The 22,729-nt window shown below is 38.7% G+C and overlaps 1 protein-coding gene across 5 annotated transcripts in view; it reads left to right on the forward strand.

Moving 5' to 3' along the window:
* The first annotated feature begins 2,397 nt into the window (after positions 1 to 2,397).
* The window catches only part of TENT2 (terminal nucleotidyltransferase 2), a 49,193-nt gene continuing 28,861 nt past the window's right edge, over positions 2,398 to 22,729 (forward strand). For 3 of the 5 annotated variants that reach the window (XR_011339422.1, XM_069880732.1, XM_069880733.1), the window contains exons 1-10: positions 2,398 to 2,503; positions 4,088 to 4,279; positions 4,913 to 5,038; positions 7,188 to 7,437; positions 8,553 to 8,667; positions 8,787 to 8,878; positions 9,392 to 9,458; positions 14,817 to 14,886; positions 17,380 to 17,456; positions 20,701 to 20,829. Coding sequence is in view for 4 of the 5 variants with exons in the window: in XM_069880732.1 (XP_069736833.1) it covers positions 4,125 to 4,279; positions 4,913 to 5,038; positions 7,188 to 7,437; positions 8,553 to 8,667; positions 8,787 to 8,878; positions 9,392 to 9,458; positions 14,817 to 14,886; positions 17,380 to 17,456; positions 20,701 to 20,829 (1,081 nt within the window). In the remaining variant the exon portion in view is untranslated. The remainder of the gene's footprint in view (positions 2,504 to 4,087; positions 4,280 to 4,912; positions 5,039 to 7,187; positions 7,438 to 8,552; positions 8,668 to 8,786; positions 8,879 to 9,391; positions 9,459 to 14,816; positions 14,887 to 17,379; positions 17,457 to 20,700; positions 20,830 to 22,729) is intronic. The other 2 variants (XM_069880734.1, XM_069880735.1) reach the window with 1 other exon arrangement.

A 22,729-nucleotide genomic window follows, 5' to 3' on the forward strand; every position in this document is an offset into this window, starting at 1 on the left:
CTACGAGTAGGCAGATCCTTAAGCAATGACAACTCCCGCTGTGGCTAGCTCTCAGCTGATCAAACACTCAAGCAAGAAGCTCTCAGCAGAGCAAGCCCTCAGCTTGCCCCTTCCCGCTCAATAGTGGAAGCTTCTGTGTGTGTGCAAACTCACTGTATTGATATCTGCTCGATGCCAAGAGTTCACTTTGGGTGATTGTCCTTCTTTAGAGGAAGGAATTAAAGCTTGATTTGGCTCATATATCTTCTGAAATCCTTATCCATCAGGGTGCAAGCATTTTAGCCCACTCTTGATTTCAGATTTATAAAATCATAGAATCATAGATTAATTAAGGTTGGAAACGTAATTAATTTAAGGTTGGTCCTTAATTAATAAAGGTTGGTCCTTAATTAATTAAGGATCTCTATGCATCAAATCCAACCATCAACACAATACCAACACGCCTATTAAATCCTAGCACACCTACAATCTCTGGTGGCCAAGTCCTCACTCAATTATTGAAATATTATCTTTTTGACAGTCTTGTGAATAGCAGTTTGGCTACGATTAGTTAGTAACTTCAGAAATCCAAATACCCACACTGCTCTTTCTACCTTTTGGCCCTGGCCAGAACCAGCTGTCAGTGGAAGGGCACTGTGAGCCTTTAACTCCTTTGTCAGCACGGGGAGGCTGTCACTGCCAGATAAGACACTTACAGAATCATAGAATCATGAAGGTTGGAAAAGACATCTAAGACTGAGTCCAACCACCGGTTGAACACCACTGTGCCTACTAAATAATGTCCAGAAGTGCCACATCTACATGCTTTTTGGATACTTATAGGGATGGTGCCTCTACCACTTCCCTGGGCAGCCTGTTCCAATGCTTCACCACTCTTTTGGTGAATATTTTTTCATCTAATGTCCAATCTAAACCTTCCCCGGTGCAGCTTCAGGTCATTTCCTGCTGTCCTATCACTTGTTAGTCGGGAGTAGAGACCAACACCCACCTTACTACAATCTCCTTTAAGGCAGTTGTAGTAAGCAATAAGGTCTCCCCTTGGACTGCTTTTCTCCAGGCTAGACAATCCCAGTCTCCTCAGCAGCTTCTCATAAGACTTGTGCTCCAGACCCTTCACCAGCTTCATTGCCCTCCTCTGGACACACTCTAGCAGCTCCATGACTTTCTTGGAGGGAGGGACCCAAAACTGGACACAGGAATTGAGGTGCGGCCTCACCAATGCTGAGTACATGCGGATGAGAGTAGTGGTCAATGGCTCGATGTCCAGATGGAGATCCATGACAAGTGGTGTCCCTCAGGGGTCCGTACTGGGACCAGTGCTGTTTCTTATCTTCATCTATAGTATAGATAGTGAGATTGAGTGCACTCTCATCAAATTTGCAGATGACGCTGAGCTGAGTGCTGCAGTTGCCCCACCAGAAGGATGGGATGCCATCCAGGGGAATCTGGACAGGCTGGAGAAGTAGGCCTATGTGAACCTCATAAGGTTCAACAAGGCCAAGTGCAAGGTCCTGCATCAGGGCAATCTGCAGTTTCAGTACATGACGGGGGATGATGTGATTGAGAGTGGCCCTGTAGAGAAGGACTTGGGGGTGCTGGTTGATGAAAAGCTTGACATAAGCCGGCAATATGCACTTACAGCCCACATGGCCAACCATGTCCCGTGCTGCATCCAAAGCAGTGTGGCCAGCTGGTTGAGGGAGGTGATTCTGCCCTATTCCTCTCTTGTGAGGTCTCATCTGGAGCACTGTGTCCAGTTCTGGAATCCTCAACATAAAGATACGGAACTGTTGGAATGGGTCCAGAGGAGGGCTACAAAGATGATTCAAGGGCTGGAGCACCTCCCATATGAGGACTGGCTGAGAGAGTTGGGGTCATCCAGCCTGGAAAAGGCTCTGAGGAGACCTTATAGCGACCTTCCAGAACCTGAAGAGGCTACACGCAAGCTGGGGAGGGACTGTTGACAAAGGCTTGTAGTGACAGAATAAGGGGCAATGGGTATAAACTGGATAAGGACAGGTTTAGACTAGACATAGGGATGCAGTTCTTCATGATGAGAGTGGTGAGGCCCTGGCACAGGTTGCCCAAGGAAGCTGTGGCTGCCCCATCCCTGGGGGTGTTCAAGGCCAGGTTCGATGGGGCCTGGGGCAGCCTGGGCTGGTGGGAGGTGTCCCTGCCCATGGCAGGGCGGCTGGGACCGGACGGGCTTTAGGATCCCTTCCAACCCGACCCGTTCTGTGATTCTGTGACCCCTGCCCACTGCCTCTGGCCACGCTATTTCTGACACACACCACCTCCGAGCCTACGGTCAACAACGGCGCCGCCCCGGGCTGCGCGGCCACCACCTCGGCTTCCGGCGCAGCGCTGCGCACGCGCACGGGCCCGGGAGGGGCGGGGCCTCTGCGCCCGGGTGAGAGGGCGGTGCCGGCCGGAGCGGGAGCCGCTTCCGGCGCGCGCGCGAGGGGCGCCGCTCGGGGCCGCGCGCCGTCCCGCCAGGCCCCGCGTGAGTCCGGCGGCGCGCGAGAGGGGTCCGTGCGCGGGGCGGGGCGGTGGGCGCGCGCGCGCGCGGCTCCGCGGGGGAGGCCCGGCCCGCAGCCTCTCCGAGCGCTGCTGCCGGCCCAGAGGCCGCGGGGGCCGCGGGGCTCCTGCCGCTCAGCCCGTCATCCCGAGCGCGGTGCTGCTGCGGGTGAATGATCGAGTGGGGCGGAGGGCGAGGCGTCTGAGGGGCGGCGGGAGTCGCTCGGTCGGTTCCGCCTGGAGAAGAGGAGGCCGAGGGCAGAGCTAATCGCGGTTCGCTGCTTCCTCACAGGGGGAGAAGGAGGAGCTGGCGCTGAGCTGTACTCGCTGGCGACCAATGACGGGATCCGAGGGAACGGCAGAACGATGCGCCGGGGGAGGGTTATGTTGGGTGTTGGGAGAATGCTCTTCACCCAGAGGGTGGCGAGGCACTGGCACAAGCTGCCCCATCCCTGGAGGTGTCCGAGGCCAGACTGGATGGGGCCTTGGACAGCCTGATCTAGTGGAACATGTCCCTGCCCGTGGCAGGGGGGTTGGAACTGGATGGGCTTTAAGGTCCCTTCCAACCCAAACCATTCTATGGTTCTGCATTCCAGAAGCATTTGGACGGTATCCTCAGACACGTGTGAATGTTAGGTTTGTCCTATGTGTGCACAGGGGTTAGACTCGATGATCCCTGTGGGTCTTTTCCAACTCGGGACGTTCTGTGATCCTGTGTTTTATCTCCATGAAGTGCTTGCACGTACAGTGTTTGATGCTGAGGGTGCCTGACATGAGTGAGGTGTGTTAACAGCTGCTGCATCACCTGTCTGGCCCAGGAATGGGAGAGCTTGAGCTGCACATAAATATCAGTCAGATTAAATGTCAGGTGACTCTCGTGTTGTGCGGTTTCGTTTTGTTCAGCAGAATTGAAAGTAAGCACCCCCAATGTAACTCCACTAATACATAATATTTCCATGCCGTGTGCTCTTACGACTTCTAAATGTTTCAGTTAAAGTTGTTCCAAAAAACTTTCTCAAATATTTGAATCCCTGTATTGCACTTATTAGATAAATGTTGAGATGCAGAGTATTGATGATTGTCATCTGTCATTTGGCTGCTTCTTTGTATATCATGTCATGGGAAAAAAGCTGTTTACTTACAGCTCGTGATCAGCTGCATCTACATGTTCTTATGATGTACTCAAGAGGTTTTTACCCTGTATTGTGGACCTCATTGTGGAATGTTTGAAATAAGAAACATACTTCACTGTAATAACTTATTACTTTTTCTTGAGACGAAGACTGCTATGTCCTGTGTCATATAATTTTTCTAAAATTAAAATGGAGGGGAGCAAATAGAAATTCATTTTTGCATATAAATTAATAATAATTGTGAAACTTAAATATTATATAGGTTTTTTTTTTTTAGTGCCTTGCCCTGAAAGGAGATAAAACTACCTCACAATCAGAATTCCTTTAATTATTTCAGGAAATATTTTCTAGATAATTTGAATTTTTAAACCAAGAGTTTAAAAGATAACTAGTATTTCTTGTTGCCTAATATAACTTGCTTTTTTTTTTTAATGTAGGCAAAAGGATACATGTTCACATCAAGTAGAAAGGAGCATGTTCCCCAATTCATCCAACATGGGTTGTCCGCCCTTCCCGCCAAAACATCAACAACAGAATAATTTCTTCAATAAGTCTCCTCTTAATATACCACCTACTTTTCTCTCTCACCAGCAAATTATTGACGCTCAGCTTAGTTTTCAAAATGCAGCGTAAGTACAGTAAGATTTGATAGAGGGGATTAGGTTGAAAAAGAGAATTCATAGTCTTGAGAGAGGTATTTCTGTTTATGAAGGATGTTTTTCACCGTTTACATTAAACTGTATTAAACTTTACAAAATAGGAAGGTGTCACATGTGAAGCCACTGTATAGTTTCTGTTGCTGATCTGCAGATCTGGTCTTAATGCTCTCCTGCATTGTGCATAATGCATGAGGTGTCATTGTACTGGTTAGAGTTAATGCACAGCTCATTTTTAAAGATCTTCAGTTGTACTCCTTTACTGAGGAAGATAGGGAGGAGCTGAGAAAGGGAAGAAACATTTATTCCTGGGACTAGATTTGGAGATGCCGTAGAGTTCTTTATGCTTTTAAGTATAACAGCAGCTTAAGTTAATTTATTTGATACCCTGTTACTACACTTGTGCTGTGAAGAATGGTCATCTTCTATTTTTAAATGAAAATTGTTATTAAATGTGGAAATATCTGTCCATTTTGGATTGAAAAGAGAGATGTATTGCTTTATGAAAAGAATGACAGGACTTGCTGAGCTTCATGTTCACTTAATAAAAACTACCAACTTAAAAAACATCTTAGTTGTCATATGAATAACAGTTATGGACTGTAGTCTTTCCAGGGCTCGCTTGAGTGGGGATCTTGCAACTATTCCAGCTGTTAAACTGCAGACAATGACTTATAGAAATGACAGTCTAGCACAAACGTCCGATGCCTCCATACCATTCCGAGGAAGAAAGTAAGTTCTATGTGTACATATAATCAATTATGGTTGTAGAGTAGCCATAGTGAAGCTGGTCTTAATATCAGTTTCTTGTGCAACTTGAATTTTGTTAGGAATTGCAGGAATACTGAACAAAGTATTTTTTGATTAAACGGGTCATTGCATGGCTTTTTAAAGCATTCATGTACCTGCTTTTGACAATTATAGTACTCTTGAATGACTCTTCTAACAGCTATGGCTTTCCGAACTGTGACTTATGTGTTTTGTTTTAGGATTGTAATAGATTGTAGTTGGTATGTGCCTGATTGTAAGAGGGTTTATGTCAATTGACTGAGTATTCTCTTCCTGTCAATTTGTCAAGTTAAGAGTAAGACTTGCACCCTCGATGTTTTATGGGAACAGTGATGGTTTTCTGTTGATACAGTAGATGTTTCTCCTGATTTTATTAATTATGCGATATTTTATTTTTCAAATACAACATGTTATCTTCAAGCATATGCAAGTTATTATTTTTAAGAGGAATTTAATGAAAACATATTTTTTCTGCTTTTCAAATAAATGAACGTACTTCAATTTACTTAACTTCCTTTATTACTTCAGATGCAACAAAACGAGGGATTTCAGATGAATATATGGTTTTATTTTCTTTTAACATTCTAGAATAAAACCACTGCTTATCAGTTCAGGAATATTAGTTTATGTGTGTTTGTAATAATTATGTGAATCAGCTGATAGAAGGGAAGCTTTATGTGCTATTTCTCTTCCAGATTTAACAGACAAGAAAATAGGCACGATTAAGCATATGGTATTAAGTTACAGTTGAGTATATAGCTATAATGTCAACTAAAGAAGTTCCTGGTTTCATATGACTTGCTTGTTTTATATTGACCAACTATGCTCTGTTACAAGATTGCAGTCAACTAGTTAATCCTTAGGTCCCCAGTTGGCTCTTCTTAGGGTATTTTTCTGAACATGAGCTTATGCAAGATTTTCTCAGTCAAAATAGGCTGAAACAGCATGATGTTTTATTTTAACCTTACATTATGTGTTTCTGAGATTTTGGGTAGGTGATATATCAGAGCTTCTCTCAGACTTGCAAACTGAAGTGATGACTGAAGGTCTCTTCAGTTCATTTTTATTATCGATAGGACTGTCCAGGTCCCCAAACTACTTTGACACCAGATTTTCTAACTACAAGAAATGACTGTGGTTTTATTAATAGTTAATTCATTGATACATGTGAACATTTGGTTTCATGCTTTTTAATTAAAAAAATATGTGAGTATCCTATACCATCTAACTTTATGGAACACTTGATGTACAAACAAAACATGAATGTCCTCTCCTTATTCTTTACTGTGAATGGACAGCTTTCAGTATGACATTTCTTAAAGAAGAGTTTAGATGCTGATAGTCTGTCTGTAAGATCACTATACCTCTTCAAATATACTTAAATTCCTGTGATAAATGACTTAATGAGGAGATACAGACTAGTGTTTGGAAATGAAATGCTAGTTTTATGACCTATGTAGCTTAATGCAAGTGTTAGTTTGATTTCTTAAATGAATACTGTTTCTTTTTTGCCCAGATTACACGGTTTACTGTATATAATCTAAGACACAGACAAATGCAACATTTGAATGGCTGCTGTGATGAGTTGGGTTTTTTTCTGCCCTTCCCTCTACTGAATTTATTTTATTCATCACTGGGCTTTCAGAACTCAGAAAACTTCTCACTGTACTTACGTTGATTTAAAAGAAAAATACCCTTTTGTAGTCTGTAGTTGCCAGAATAATATGACCAACTTTCTGAGCTGTCCTGGTTAACTGAACTTGCCAGTCAGGTTTCATTTGGTTAACATAGACACTCTTGTAAAGTAGTTGCATCAATTCACTTCAAGGGTAGATGTACTCTTGCAGTTGTGTGTTCTGTTTTCCCATTCCAGGTTTATTTCACCCAATATCCAGGATGGGCATGCTGTTTGTTGTGTACAAAACTTGCTTTTAGTGTAGTAGTCACTAACTAAGTATTGGAATTTGTAATTTGTAGCGATTGTCTTTTGATCACAGGACCTTGTTAACTAGAGGAATTACTCTCTCTCTTCCCTCTTCTCTCTCTCTCTTTTTCTCTCTTTTTTTTTTTTAACTTTTTTACTAATTTTTAGGAGGGTAGGGGAACATAGAGTTCCACATGATGCCAAACGGCAACGGTTTCATTCCCAACATTCTGAAACAACTGTAGTTAACCAAGCAGTGCCTTTACAAGAAGAACGTAGATTCTCCTTCCCGGGATCAATTCAATCTCCACAGCCTCATGCGCATTGCAGAGCAGATCTAACCGGCTGTGTGCCTCCATTGCAAGATACTTCGTTTCCAGACCCTATAGAAACCAGTCTCCCTGTGGCCAAAGATAAGGTAATATCTTTCTACACCTGTGCATTGCGTCTGCTGTTTCAGTAGACAGGGTCGAACAGTGCTGTGGGAGACCATAGAAATTTCTGCAAGGTTGTTTGACAGTGTCACGGGATCTCCATCGCTGAGCTGCTGTTAGAAGGAATATCAATAAATGTAGCCACCACTGTGGTCCTGTATAGCTTCCTTGTGTGTTTTTGGGTTTGGAGCTTTTTTGAGGGGGCAGGGATTTACTTGTGGTATTTTGTTTCTGTACTAATGCTAGGAAACGTACATGTCTGCTCCAGCAAATAGAAATTGAAGGGATGGACCTCTTGTCACATAATTATGAGGTTTAGTGAATCCTGATGAAATAAAGCCACCCTTGTAATGTCAGAGAAACTCATTCTGAATCAATACAGCGTTGGACTGCTACAAGTGTCCCCTGCCTCTCTTTGAATGGCGTAAAAGCTACTGCCCTAACTGTTCTGGAATATAGAAGAGGGTGTAGTTAGACAGTGGAGTTAGAACTGTGGATTTTTTACTGTTTTAATTTAGAAAAAAAAAAAAAAGCATGTGGCAAATCAGAGTTCATACTTAATCTGCACCAACATGAAAGAAGATTTTTCGGTTTTTTAGCTTGTTGATTATACCGTGTAACAGTATTGTGAAAGTAAAACAGTTAGTACGTTCTTCCACCAAAAGATCTGACTACTTATTTAATAGTTCTTGTGGGATAAAAACACGAATAGCTAACTTAAATAATTTTTTTTTTTTTTTCCCTATTACTGGTTGGCAAACTGTTGATGTTAAAACCAGCAGAATATATCTCTGGTCTTTCCCAGCAGATACTGATGAGGCAAAATTATTCTCTGTGGATAGACAGAAATAGATGGAATTATATATTCTATTATAACAGATTGAATAAATTTAAAAACTTTGCAGAAATTTATTTCAGAGTTATACAACATGAATTCAAGTGCAGTAAAACTCAAGACTGTGGGAATAGGTTGTGTGAAATGATGCATGACTTGCTTGGATTTTTTTTTTAATGCAGTCTTCTGTTTCATGTATTGCATCTCTGATGGGAAAGGATGTTCACTTCTCTGTATCTTTATTCTTTGAATGTGTGTGTCAAGTTAAGTAAGCAGGTTTTGGAGATGTTTCGTGCATGTCAGCAACAGACCTGTGATTTGAACAGAAAAGAGCTCTGCAGAACAGAACTCCAGAGAGAAATTCAGCAAATTTTTCCACGTATGTTTTGAATTTGATTACTTAATCTCAGTTTGAATGTTCTTCAGGTTCATGGTTTTCCTTCCTAGTAAACTATAATACATCACGTCAGTTTCTATCCTGTGGCTCTTCTGTTACAGAGAGCAGACTTTTTTTGGTTGGTTCCTCACTGAATGGGTTTGGCACTCGTAGCAGTGATGGTGACTTGTGCCTCGTAGTTAAAGAAGAACCAGTAAGTAATTTAAAACACATATAGTTAAAGTCTGTTTTTAGAGGGTATATTCTTTTATAAGGCTGAATTCTATAATGAAGGGATTTCGCCACTTGTTTCTTTATAACATGTTTTTGCACTCGCCATAGCTATGAACTGTATGCCTGATAATCTTACAAACGTTAATCCGATAAACCCTTAAGCTCAACAAAATATGCAAAAAGTAAATATTGCCTTCACTCAGTAAGCACAGCAGAACACAGAAGTCGATTGCCTAGAATAGTGAATAAAATTGTTTAGAGAACTTTAATTCATTTTGTGAATGTCTGGTAGTCACTTTACATATTGAATATGAATTGTGCTGTCTTTCTGGTTTTTTGCTACACTGAATGTATAAGTAGGTTGCAGAATGTGTTGGTATATATGTTATCGTGTTCTGAGAATTAATTCTATTTGAAAACTAGAGCATGCTTACCTGGAATATCTAAGTGAGAGTTATCAACGTTTTTCTTTAATTTTAATACCATATTTCAGGTAAATCAGAAGACTGAAGCAAGACATATACTCAGCTTAGTCCAAAAACTCTTCAGTACTAAACTTTGTAAGTTCATGGCTACAGTAAGGTGGTAAGACTATTGACAATTCTGGAAGAAGTATTGATGCACAGTTGTAACAAATTTATGTAATTGCATTTTTTTGAGCTTCTAATCACAGTGTTGCTTGGAAAAAAAAAGCTGTAAATATTTAGTGATGTTACTTATCTTTGGGTGAATGGATATTAGTTAGAAAAGACGGTTACCTTACAAACTAGTGGACTTAAAGAAGAATTAGTATCTGAAATGATTTTTGAATTGTGGACCACTGTTGGGCAGGGGGAACATAGTTTTCTCTAAGGCAAACTTCTGTTAGTGAACCCTGACTACTATTTCAGGTTGGAGTGCCTTCACAGGGACAAGATTCCAAGCATTTGTAAAATATGTCACTCAGTGGACTGTGTCAAATTGATATTTTGGGGGGGAGTCTTTATACCAGTAAAATAATTAACTTGGGTGCCTAGTGAAGAGGATATTAAGTGTTGACAATACCAACACATGTAGGAGAAGAATGTCAATTCATAATTCTTATAAGTTGTTTAGACCCCCTTCAGATGAGGAATTCATGCGGGCACTTCTTGACTTAAACATGAAAGCCTCCTACTTCAGAGAGGCTTTTGTACCATCTTTTGAATTATAAAAGACCCTCTTATTTATTTATATCAATGACTCTGTCCCCTTGCCTCAGGCTTGTGATATGTTCCTTTATGCCACTCCTTAAATTGCTATTCTGAACAATCCTACAAAAGGAACAAACCTTAAATTTAAATGCAGACTTGAAGATTTCTTCATTGCCAAGTGTGCACACCTAGATTTCAACAGTTCACTTCAAGGGAGACTTGATAGATCCATCACAGAATGGGCATCAGATATTTAGTGGCTTATAACTATTGTATACTGATTCTTGCATAAAGAGTCCAGAACTTAGTCTGGGTTTGCCTGGGATACATGTCATTCCAGTGCTTCTGAGAAGCACAGTGATAAAATAGTTGTGTTTTCAGAGATCAAAAAGGAAGCATCTAAATGAGCTATCTCCCTCTTTTCTTTTTTTTTCTTTAAGGAGTTATGTTCTGTGACACTTTCAAACAAAATCAAGTTTATTTGCCAGGGAATACAAGTATCAGACATGATGGTCATGTTGAAGCAATCCCTGAAAGTGGGTGGCTGTGCCATTGGTCATTTTTGATGCTTTCCTAATTCTTGGTTATCTCACAAGTTCCTTTGGTCAGGTTAATTTAATAAAAGTGTTCTTTGAAAGATGAGGCAGGACAAAACACTATTGGTATTACTGCTTCTGTCAGGCTGTTAGTTGTGGTATGTAGACTTCTTAGATCATCTCTACATGATTTCAAAAATTACTTAATGGGCATGAACTCCTGTACCTAGCTATCTGTCCTTGTGCTTGTGTGTGAATATTCTGTGAATAGAGCTGACAAACCAAAGTTGTTTGATAGTGTTCACCTGATTTGAAATGAAAAGGCTTTGCCATGTGTGTCTTCCCATTTTGATTTAATTCGTTTACAGACTGTTGAAAAACTATGCTGAAGTTCAGTACTTCTGAAACAAGGGAGTTGCCCAGGTTTTTTTTGATTAAAGCTTATTTAGGCAAATATAATTGCTGTCATCCATAATGTCAAAATGTTAAGTGTTAAGGTTCATCTGTACCAAGAATCTTTTAAGAATTGCAATTTCATTCCAACAGGATTCTATATTTTTTTTGCATATGGTTTTTAGTAACCTAAATGATATGAATCTTCTGAAGATTCCAAAGTTATAATTCCAAAATAAGGGCTATAAGAAGAGTATGATTCTCTGCTTATTTCATCTTAATTCCGTGATTCTTTGATAAATTAGGAAGCATTCCAAGTGCCAATTACATCAGTCTCTTTCAGTTTGTCTTTCTTTTAGGTAAATGATTCTCAGAACTTTAAGTGCTAACCCTTTTATCCTTTATGTACAGTTAACTGTGATTGTTTTATTAGTGTTTCATTCTAGGAGGTTTGGGAAGTGGATGAAATTAATTTAAGCTTCAGCTTATTTCCATTTCAAGCTTGCAAAAGTGTAAGGAATTTAAGCCTGTCAGATTTGAAGTTTAAGGCAAAGACTTTTCTGTGTTGTCATTCTCATCTACAATACTGACTGAAATAAAGATGTATTCTTTTTTTGAATAGTCTAGTCACAGAGTAAAGTAGGAAAAAGCTTCTGGTATTTATTCACTGCTTTTGTGGGCTGTTAGTCTTAAAAGGCATGCAATGTGTTTCTCCTGGAGCAGTGATGTAAGGATAGAAGAAATACGTCTTCTGTTTCAAAAACAAGCAGAGTATATCTAACTTTTTGACTTATTTGTTGATATACCTGCACATATCTATGTTTTACAGTATTGGCTAACATTCCCAGAACTGTACACTCAAGTCAGTGTCTTTCAGAAATGTAAAATATGAAATGTGAATTTGGGGTGATAACTGCTGCAGCATATTGAAATGAGTGTAATCCAAACCATTGAAATTAAAGTCAAACTGTATGCTTCCTTCAGATTCTTCTAGGCAGTATTCATTTGAGAAACAGCTTAGCAGTACTAGTTTACTGGTGCTTACTGTCTGAGTAAATAATGAAGCTCGTTTTTGCTTAGTTGTACAAAGAGGTGGAGTAATGTTGAGACTAGGATATCAGTGTGGAATCTGCTTGATGATCGTCTAGTGGGGAATGTGCAACAGCTAGGACAAGAAACTGAACTTGAACTCGAGTGAATGACCTTGAAGGGCAATGCGAGTGGGTGAATGAATTCCAAGCATGAACAATTAATTCATCCTGTGGTGGGTTGTACCCTCCTAGATTCTTCATAACCCTGGATTCAGACTTCTGTGTCACTCAGTTTCTCTTACTATAGTATAACCCTGCCAGTGAGAGCAGGCCACATGTGCAGGATGCCAAAGATCTTTCTGGCATATACCATGTTTGGGATTAGTATTTTGTAAAATTTCTTACTCTTGTATTATGTAGAAGAAAAGAGAGATTTAAGCTGTTTGATCTGAAGTTCTGCATGAATGTGTTATTTATAGAAAGGTGCTTAGTCTTCTTTGAAGTAGTTGTAGGTTGTGTTTTTCACTAGTTTATGGATGTTTAGTTTCACTACAGCTGAAATAGCATTTGTGACTTTTTCATAGATATGCCCAAAACTGTGGAGCAGCTCTGTGGAATTCTTTACGTGTATTTTGGTGTAGCCCCTCTGGTCTTCCCTTCAAGGTCAGACAGTCAGTTTCCTAAAGCTCTCAACCTGTGTGTATTTCAGAATTCCACGTCCTGTGTTTGTGACTGTTTCTTCCCTTGTATGTATGACGATCTAGTGTACACTAGAGATTCTATTAGCCGTGTCATCAGTATGAGCCAAGAAAGAGGGTACCAGCAGCAAGTTACTGCCTTCTGACATGTTCTTTGCGTGTTTCACTCTGGGAAACAGATTTGGATTATGTTTTGGGATTTGTTTTTTCTCTTAGTGAACTAACTTGGCACAAGTCTCTATCAAGTGTTGGGAGGCCTTTACAGACGAGGATGTGTTTGGAAGTGGATTGCCACTAGAATGAGTTCAGTTATCTTCTGAAGGGCAATTGAGAAGGGCCACAGAGAATAAAGTTGAATTGTTATGGCACACAGACAGATACCCACCGTTGTCTACCACGTGCTGAGGTGTTGGGCATCTTTGTCTTAAATTTAGTAGTGAAGTGAAAAGAGGCAGAGCTCTACATGCTTATGGCTTTGCTTAAAGAATATTCTGGGATGTTGGAGGAGGATTGCTTGGATGTGTCTGCAGGTGCAGCTAGGAAGAGGGGACACTTACGTAGGTTGTACTAGATGGCATGTTCAGTCAGTGTGGGTTGGAGTTCTGCAACATTCTTCCTTGAAAATTTATAATTTAGTAAGATGATTGTTTTTGGTTTTGAGTGCCAATCTGTGTGTTGCTTAGGATCATACAACATATTCAAATGGAGGCAAAGGAGTACCTAGATTAAATCTATCTAAATGTATGTATCCATAAAATACTTTCAGAAAGCCTAAAAAAAACCCCCAGAGTATAGTTTAATTAAATTTTGCACAGTAGAGTTTTACCAGAGCTGAGGTTGTCTTCCAAATGCAATGAAGATAACACTGTTTAATAGAGGCTGCTATCCAAACTGATAGAAAATCCTCTCTTTCTCCCTGCAGAAGTGAAACTTTTATTTAAGGGTTTATTTAGTCTGTATTACTTCTAGCATTTTCATACTTATTTATGGTAATTTGAAGTTAATGTAGAGAAGCAAGGGGGTAAAGTAGAATATGACATATAAGCAAATTCTAGAGGTCCTAGATTTTGGAATAGAAGAAATTACTGAAATGCTGTTTTTGCCTGAATTCATATAATGCAACCTATTGGCTCTACTTTTCTGTGTCTTTTCCATTACTTTCTTGTGCGTGCTTCTCATTCAGGATTATGAGCAACTACTAAATGTAGCCCGAGATATCACCAAGAATAAGGAAAGCACAGATAATGACTGACACAACAGTTTTGGGGAGCTGAGTGCAAAGCTGGATTGGGTGACACTGAGTCTGGCAGAGCTTAGTGTGCCTCGGTTCGGAAGGTCTGGCATTGAGCCTATTTGTCTGTGCTGTGTGGATAATCATATGAGGTGCAGTCCTGTGGTTGTATATTTATTGCATGTCCTACCAACATTAAATCAAAAGGCAAAAAAAGCTTAACCCATCTTTGATAGAAAAAGATGCATTGTTTTCAGTAACAGTTTGATAGGAAATGCATTTCTTGATATGTACTTTAGCAGACAAATAAACAGTTTTTAAAGGAATTTTTAAGCACAATCAGTGCATAGTGGGTTATGTTAATATTTTTGGTCAGTAAAGTGCGTAATTTCAACTGTAAGCAAACTGGACATGATTAAAAAATATGGAGCTGATCATGTGCCCATTCCTACAATGTAGTGCTGGTCTGAAGTATCTGGCCATCCTAGATGGACTTTTTCTTGCTTCTTCTTTTGAACCCTAGTTATTACTATTCAGGATTTCTATCACAGGTACTGCTCAGTGAAAACGTTGTAGAACTGCCTTCCTTATGCTGAAAATTCTTGATTATATTTCCCACAGAAAAATAATGCACACATGTTTTTCTCTGATGTTTGGTGCATGTTTTTTCCACAGTTTCCTAGATTGCATTTTTGATGAAGTTTGCTAAAGGTTACTCAGTTTAGCACAACCCTTCTGAGAATATGTTTTGCTAAGTGCGATTTGCTATAAATCTGTCAATATGACTCCACTTTAGGTTCTTGTTTTAAGGTCAGCATCTTACATGAAACTTAATGGCAAATTTTTCTCTCTTTCAGCGAGCTACATTGAGCGACCTCATCTGATTCGAGCAAAAGTGCCAATAGTGAAGTTCAGGGATAAAGTCAGGCAAGTATTGTATTCAACATAACTTTTAGACTCTGATAGGGGAATGTAGCCTATACGTTGGTTCTGTCCGTGTGAGCAATCCCACTGAAGTCATGCTTTATATATTTGTGTTGTACTATAGCTGTTTTGCAGTTTTGTACAGGTGGTGTGCAGTGGCAGTCAGCTGACTTTCTTGATGGCATGGAACAACTCATGTGGTGGAGATGCTGTTTAGTTTCTGTGATGTGCATTAGTAGCAGCATTTATTTCTGTGGGTTATTTCCAGCTGACAAGTGGTTCATGACAGAAAAACAATGGTCAGAAGAAAACTGTTGTGAAAGATAATTTTGCTTGCGGTGTAAACCTAACTATTGAAGGACTAATTCACAGCATTTGCACTGTACAAACAACACTGAAACAAACCAGTTTTTGTGATGACATTTTCTTCATTAAAAATTTTTTTGTTCGTTTTACATGAGTATATTGTGCTGTCTTCTAGGGACATATTCCATCTTCTATTCACAGTGTTAGGTACTATTCTGTGACCTTTTTTTTAGAAGAGAAAGTAACTGGAGAGAAGTGGATATAATGTGTGTTGCTCTATTCATTGTATCTTCATTATTAAGATGTGAAAGTGAATAATCAAGAGATATATTAGGACTGAGAATGATGTACTGCCTCTGATAAGTGTCTGACAGAGGAAAAAACACTGCAAAGCACTCAAAGTGGTCAGAAGTCTGGGCAGTGTTCAAATCTTCCTCTATTATCTTCCTGCTTAGATTTTGTAATATTTCCATGTATCATCTTCATGTGATAATATGGCTTGATTATTTTTGTAAATAGAACTTTTAACAACTATGTTATATCGATCTTATCCTTCCTAGATGATTCTAAAGTTTTGCAAACCTGTCTGTCTTTTAAAAACACAAGCACACTTCTCTGGCCTCTCTTTATAAAATGTATCACAATGTGCTTTTATCACAGTATACCTTTGTCAGGGCCTCTGCTGTGGTAAAACTGACATGTTTACAATTTCAACTATTAAGTGGCATCTATTTAAGCTTTTCTTGCGTTTGAGATTATATAACACTTGTGATGGTTTTTGCTCTATGCTTTTATTTCATTTACACCATATCCCATATTTACTATGTATTCTTGCCTGTCTCTTAAAAACTAGAATAATTTCTGCCTAGTAATGTTATTCTCTAACTGCACATTGAATAAATCATAGCATTACAGGAAGAATATTATTTTCTAAATTAAAATCAGAAAATAAAAAGAAACCTGATGTATGGAAGTGATTATGTCAGAAGGTTGAAGTCTTTTTGTTAAGCATTTATAGTCCATATGACGGTCACTTGTGAAAAACAGTAATAGTCATGGTATTCCTATACCTTACAGACAGCATTTAAAGAATTCTGTATTTCCTACTAAATAAAACTATAATTTTCTTAGACTAGAAAGACTGTACTATTCTTAGACTGTACTACTATATACTATGCTTTTAAATCATCTAGTAAATCATGCTCAGTTTTAGTTCAGGTTTAAAATTATGTAAAATTTTTGATGCAAAGCATGTTTTAGTATAGTTAATTATGTCAAAAACCTTTTGTAGGCATCAAATTAATGTGTTTTATCCAGTTTAATAAATTCCAGGTCCACGTTCCCTTGCAAGAACTAAAGAAAATCCAAAGAAATATTTAGGAAAAGAAATGCTGTGTAACTGAGACTTTACTATGTAAAATGGAAATAGCTGTACATAGTGGATAGCTACTTCTTTGTGAATAAAAGGGTCTTCTTGTTGCAAGTTACAGTGTTTGTATAGCTTATTACTTATTAATTTAATGTCATTTCTTCACTACTGGGAATAGTTAAGCTCTGTATGTGGTATGTAATTCAAACTTAGGAGTGGGGTCTGACACAAATAAAGCAAGTAGTACTTTTTTGCCTTATTCTTGTTTGCTGTTAACAGCATGAAACAAGTTATTAAAACTATCTTATCACAAAACATGCAATATTTACTAATAAATGGTTTTCATTTCAAAGAGCTTGTTGATTATTTCTGACCACCATTGTAGAAGAGAGACTTACATTTTGACCTTTTCCAGTTCTCTTCAGTTTATTGGCATGATTTCCTAAACTGATACCTCAGAGAATACTTCTGTCCTCAAAAGCTGTCTATAGCATATCATATAGTGCAAGTCTCTCTGGGAGAAATATTAGTTAAAAATCCAAACCATATTTGATATATTGTTGTCCTAAGGTCTAAATTTGGATCTACATTTATTTTCTATGTAGAACAGCAATTACTTCTTTATAACAACGGAATTCAAATCTATGAGCAATTTGAGTACTATAAACAAAACCAGAGCAGAAATCACAGTGTCAAAACTCTGTTTGAACAAAGTTGCTAGACTTGAAGTTATGTTTCTCTACCTCGGTCTGTCACTAAATAAATATTCTGAAGTGGAATACCATCATGGTTAATTCTTTTTCTTTTCTCCTCCCCAACAGCTGTGTGGAGTTTGACTTGAATGTAAACAATGTTGTAGGAATAAGAAACACATTCCTTCTGAGAACCTATGCGTACGGTAAGTTTTTAATGTATTTTCTTATTTATATAGACTTTGGTTTTGGAGGTTGTATTTTGATATTGATATACTGTTAACATTCAGTTGAATATATTAAGTTACTATATATATAATTGCCTAATGAGCTATTCTGGATAACTTTAAGATAACTTTTTACTCTAAATATATGGAGAAAACTGATATATCAGCTGGGTGTTGAATATTATAATATTCAGAAGATGCTTATTGATGTCCATACATCTGCTAGAAGGACTGCTTCAATATTCTGCAGATAATGACGTCGTTATACAACTTCTTTTCTAGTGGTACAATCTCTGGTTTATTTTCCTTTATTTTCCTTGCAGCCACTGATGGGCAAGTATGGCTAGCTATGCCCATACGCTGTTATTTTTTCAATGGAAAATGCAAAATACTGCTGCAGTTCTTGAATTGACTCAGGAATTTTGCATTTTAGGGAGAGACTGTGAAACAGACTTCTGAAGGGAAAGTAATAAGAACTGCAGTCTTAGTGCTTAACTAAGGTTTTCTTACTTGACATCACAATGTCGTTTTGCAGATAAATATGTAAGGAGTGGACCTCAGGCTAATTCTTCTAATTCAGGCTGATCCTTCCTTTGTGGTTCCTCCTTTAGTACCATCCTTAGTTCTTGCATACAGGAATTCCTTTCTATTTAGGGTAGGAAGTTATCAGTAGAAGTTACCTTTACTAGTTAATTTTTACCAATATTTTAGTCAGAATAGTTTCAGTGTTCCATATTCATGTTTCCAGGAGAGTCTACACCTTGTCCTGGATCAGCTAATTAACTATAATTTCTTCACACATCCAAGAATATGTATACCTTGGGAAGAATTTTCCTCCGAGCTTAAAAAGGTTAGGGAAATACTCTGTCATTCACCACTGTAGGTGAGGAGTCACTTCACCAAGTCTAATGTTGATGTAGTTGTTCCTGGCATCTGCAACAGACTTCCCTTATTCCCTTCAGTAAGTTGCTGTAGGGCAGACAAGAGTCTAGATGTGAAAAAAGCAGTGGACGTGGTCCTAGTGTCCCGTCTTTTCTTCCAATCTGCCTTGGTGCTCACATTCATAAGGCCATTAGAATAAACTTTGTCTCCCGATGCAGGACAAATATTATTTTCTTGAGGTCAAAGAGTGAGTTAGTATTTAAGGGAAACTTGTAGTTGAAAATATTATCTCCTCAATGTGTGAGACTTTCTCAATATGCAAACTGTATCAAGCATGATCTGTCTAGTTGTATGAACCAAAAGGTGATATAAGGCAGACCAAAGTGGAAAGTTTTATTGATCTGTCTCTTCGCATACTTCTAGAAGTCATAAAAACCAGGATGGATAGCATTAAGAGTATTAGCCTGCTCACTTGAATTTGTGGCTGAAGGGCTTTGCCCTGCATGAGAGGTAAAAAACCCAGCAAATATACCTCCCATGTGGAAGTTGTATGGGTCTCTGTGTTCTATTAGAATAAATAAAATGCTCAGGCAAACAGAGACTGATTATCTCAGTGAATATAAAAAAAAATATAAATACTTGTGAATGCTCTTTGTGGTTTGTTTTTTGTTTGTTTTTTTTTTTAATTATGTTGGTGCATAGGTGCTGTAGTAAACATCAAAAATAATATGGCAAAGGGAAGCAGAATGTCCACAAAAAGTGTAGGTAGATTAAGGAGAGCTAGAATCTGAATTATATGCTCTTGTGTTACCAGTTATTTGCCAAAGATGGCATGTCTGCAATTAAGTCAGCAATTGATGGCAGGTATTTTTCAATTAGTGAAAGCTGGACCTTTGAGCAAATTACTGAGCATTTTCTTGAGGAGTTGTCTTGTTGACTGGTGAAAAATTATCAGGAAAAGTTTGCTGGTTATGTTATGGACTAACTTTGTTACATAGCTATTACAGGCACTAGCAGATGAAGCCTTATCTTAGAACGAGGTGAACTGAAGAGAGGTCTTTTCTACTATGACGTGCACAGAGTTCCATTTGGAATTTGAGCCCGTTTACATTCTGCTGTCATGGAAAAATCCTATTTCAGTTAATGCATGTTCATATGATGTCTGTACAGTAATTCTGCATCTGACAGTTACTGTACTAATGGTCATAATTATTTTAGTTCAGCCACTGGTCAGTAATTCTGGGAATGGAGACTGCTGCTAAGGAGTTTTGTTGTTTCTAAGGGGCCTTCTAGATCTAGGACATGGCTGCTGAGAAAATGAGTACCGCTTAGAGGGGCATGTGTGCTGAACTGCTGTAAACAGGTTGTGAGGAAATGGGGTTTTTGGAATAACGGAGAGTACCCCAGCTGGTGCCGTTGTAGGATATCTGTTGTCCTGGGTGAAGTAATTGTCTGTTGACATACTCCTGTCCTGATGTGCAGAATACAAAACTTTCTTGTTGGGTTAGAAAAGATACTCCAGAGCTTATAAGGTATTGTAAAGCCATTTATAAGGCACTTGACTGAGCTGATGATCTACTTCCACATATCTGCAAGTAATAATTAAGTATGCTGCAAGGTCCCTGGGAGGTGGTGGTGAGTGACATCTCCCTGCAGTATGTTAGTACCTTAAGTGAAAAGCTATCTATTTTCCTCAGAAATTCTGAAGATCACACCTGGAATATGACTGGCTTTGTCTTTCCTCATGAAAACAATGTGTCGTGACTTAATAGGTTATTGTATCTAACATCTCATCTACATAAAAATCTATTGAGGACAAGGCAATTTCAAAATTAATGGTTGTATGCAGGGGTTACTGCTTTCATGGATTTTGAGGAAAATTTAAGAATTAGTTCTGTGCCCTCTAATCAGGAGATTAGATTCTTTTCCCTGCCCTCGAATTTTATATAAACTAAACAAAATAAGAAAAGAAATAGGTATGGTCTGTCCTTGCAGCAGGTGAATTCAGGGATAATTGATACAATGAACTGTGGAGAACTTAAAGTAGAATGTGACACTGCTGCATCGGCTGATGCATCCAGTTTTGCCTTATCTGCAAGTTGCCTGGCACACCCCTTGTGATATGTCTGTGGATCTTACTGCTCAAAAGACTGTTTTCAAATGCATTTTTTCTTTGTAAGATGGGTAGTAGTTGTAGAATACCTAAGTAAATTCTATAAAATGGTTGCAAAAGGTTACTTTAGAATACAAGAGTATCATGTTGATCCAGAAGAAGCAATTGTTGATTGAGTCTTGTCTAGTTAAATGTGCTTTTTTTGAGACGTATTTATTTTACTTACAGTTGAGAATAGAGTTCGTCCATTAGTACTTGTTGTTAAGAAGTGGGCGAGTTTTCATGGCATAAATGATGCCAGCCGTGGTACTTTGAGCAGCTACAGTCTTGTGTTGATGGTTTTGCACTATTTACAGAGTAAGTATTTTTTTCACTTGTTGAAACTGTCCCTTTCAAATTCATATTTGTGTAGTTTTCCTCTTTAATAAATCTAAACATCAGCAGGAGTCATCTTTCACAAAAAAATCTGAAAATAAGGCAGATTTACTCCATTTCCTTAGTGCTGCATCTTTCTTTAACAAGTGGACCTCTTCTCTGGAGGCAGTTACGAGCTTTAAGAAAGTAAAAAAAAAATCAAAAAAAACCCTCCATGTATTTGTAGGTCACTGTAACTGTAAAATAAACTCAAGCACTAGTTAACAGATTCTGTGGTTTAACATGGGGGAAAACCTAAAGATAACAATTTCAGTGGGTTGTGGTTTGCTTATTTTTTTTGTAGTTTGGGGTTTTTTTGAAGGAGAAGGATTGTCATCTAAGAAATTGTTTAGCTCAGTGTGAGTTCCTTGATTACTGGGAGAGAAGTGGCTTCAGAAAGGAAGAAAAGGAACCCATGAAGTGCTGGGTGGAACAGTATGCCTGTAGAAGTTATTTTCTTAATTCCTGTCAGTTCACGTAGAGATTTTATGTTTTGCTGCTTATTTTTATTGTACACCTTTGTTTTGGTTTTTTTTTAATTGTACTGGTTATTCTTGTTATAATAACGACACCTGGTTCTTAACATTTTATGATCATATTTGTGGACAAACTGTGTAGACTGTCATTTTAGACTTTTCCCCTTTGTCATTTTCTGTGGGTTTTATTTTTTTTGATTTTTTTTAATAAGGTAGAAAGAATGTTTAGCTCCTGACAGATTGTTTGGCCTGGAATGTAGATACTTGGTGTAGTGGGTAGCCAACTATTTTTTTGTTTGAAGATCATGCTACACCCACTCTGTAGTAGGTGGCTTTTTATGATAGTTGACTCAAGCTGGTGGCTTGCTTTCAGTTGAACAGTATTTGTAGTAGAGGACCTAGGAGGGTGTTCTGTGTATTTGGGATCCATTTGGCTGGGTTACTTCTGAGTCCTTTGATTCCCATACTGTGCTCTTGTTAATGTACTAATCATGAGGATAGTAAGATATAACGTTGTCTATCCAGTGACTATGTGAGGTTTTTTTCCCTTTTTATCTACTATCATGGAATTGCATATGTTTCTTTGTTTCTATGAAAATAAAATGAAGCTGATGTCACACCTCTGAAACCAGAGTACTTCGATGTAGATCTTCATGTACACGAGGAAGGAGGAGATGAAATGACAGTGAATTTAATGCCACAATGGTTGTTAGATACAACTACTGGGATGTGAAAAGTGCTGTGCAAAGGTGAAGCATAAGCCAGAGGGAAAAAAAAGTATCTTATAGGAGCTAGCAGTTAGTGACTGTCTTTAGCAGTGACTTGATAAGCATGTTACGCTTTTAATGAAAATAGGCCTTTTCACTTGGAAATTTATTCTCCAAAACTATTTTTATTGTATTGAAGTTACTCTGGAGATGTGCATTTGGTGCTGTGTACAGTCCTGGGTCGCCAGTTACTGAGCGGTACGTAAAAGTAACGCATGAAAGGGAAGAGAGTAGGAGTTACAAGGAAGCGTAGTCTTGCCAGAATGCTAACAACCCTGCAAGCACGAGGGCATTTGCTTTAGCCATTTGTGGCAGGTGCCACAGCTATCTAAGGAAGCAGGGGGAAAAGGGTTCAAATAATCCTTTTCAGGCAAAACTGATCAGTCAGCTGCCTGGGATGGATCAGCAGTCTGCAGACCAAAGAAGCTTGATACCTATGCTTCATGGGCCTTTTTGCTGAAAAAGGCTGAAGTGTGGCTCTGGACATGTATCCAGCACTAGCCGTTTAGATCCTAATGTTTTATTCATGCATATTTTAACTTTTTTTTTCTTTTTTCACTTCTGCTACATGCATGTGATGCTACTGAAAATAGTTTGTGT

Source organism: Phaenicophaeus curvirostris, chromosome Z, assembly GCF_032191515.1.
Source record: "Phaenicophaeus curvirostris isolate KB17595 chromosome Z, BPBGC_Pcur_1.0, whole genome shotgun sequence".
Lineage (NCBI taxonomy): Eukaryota > Metazoa > Chordata > Aves > Cuculiformes > Cuculidae > Phaenicophaeus > Phaenicophaeus curvirostris.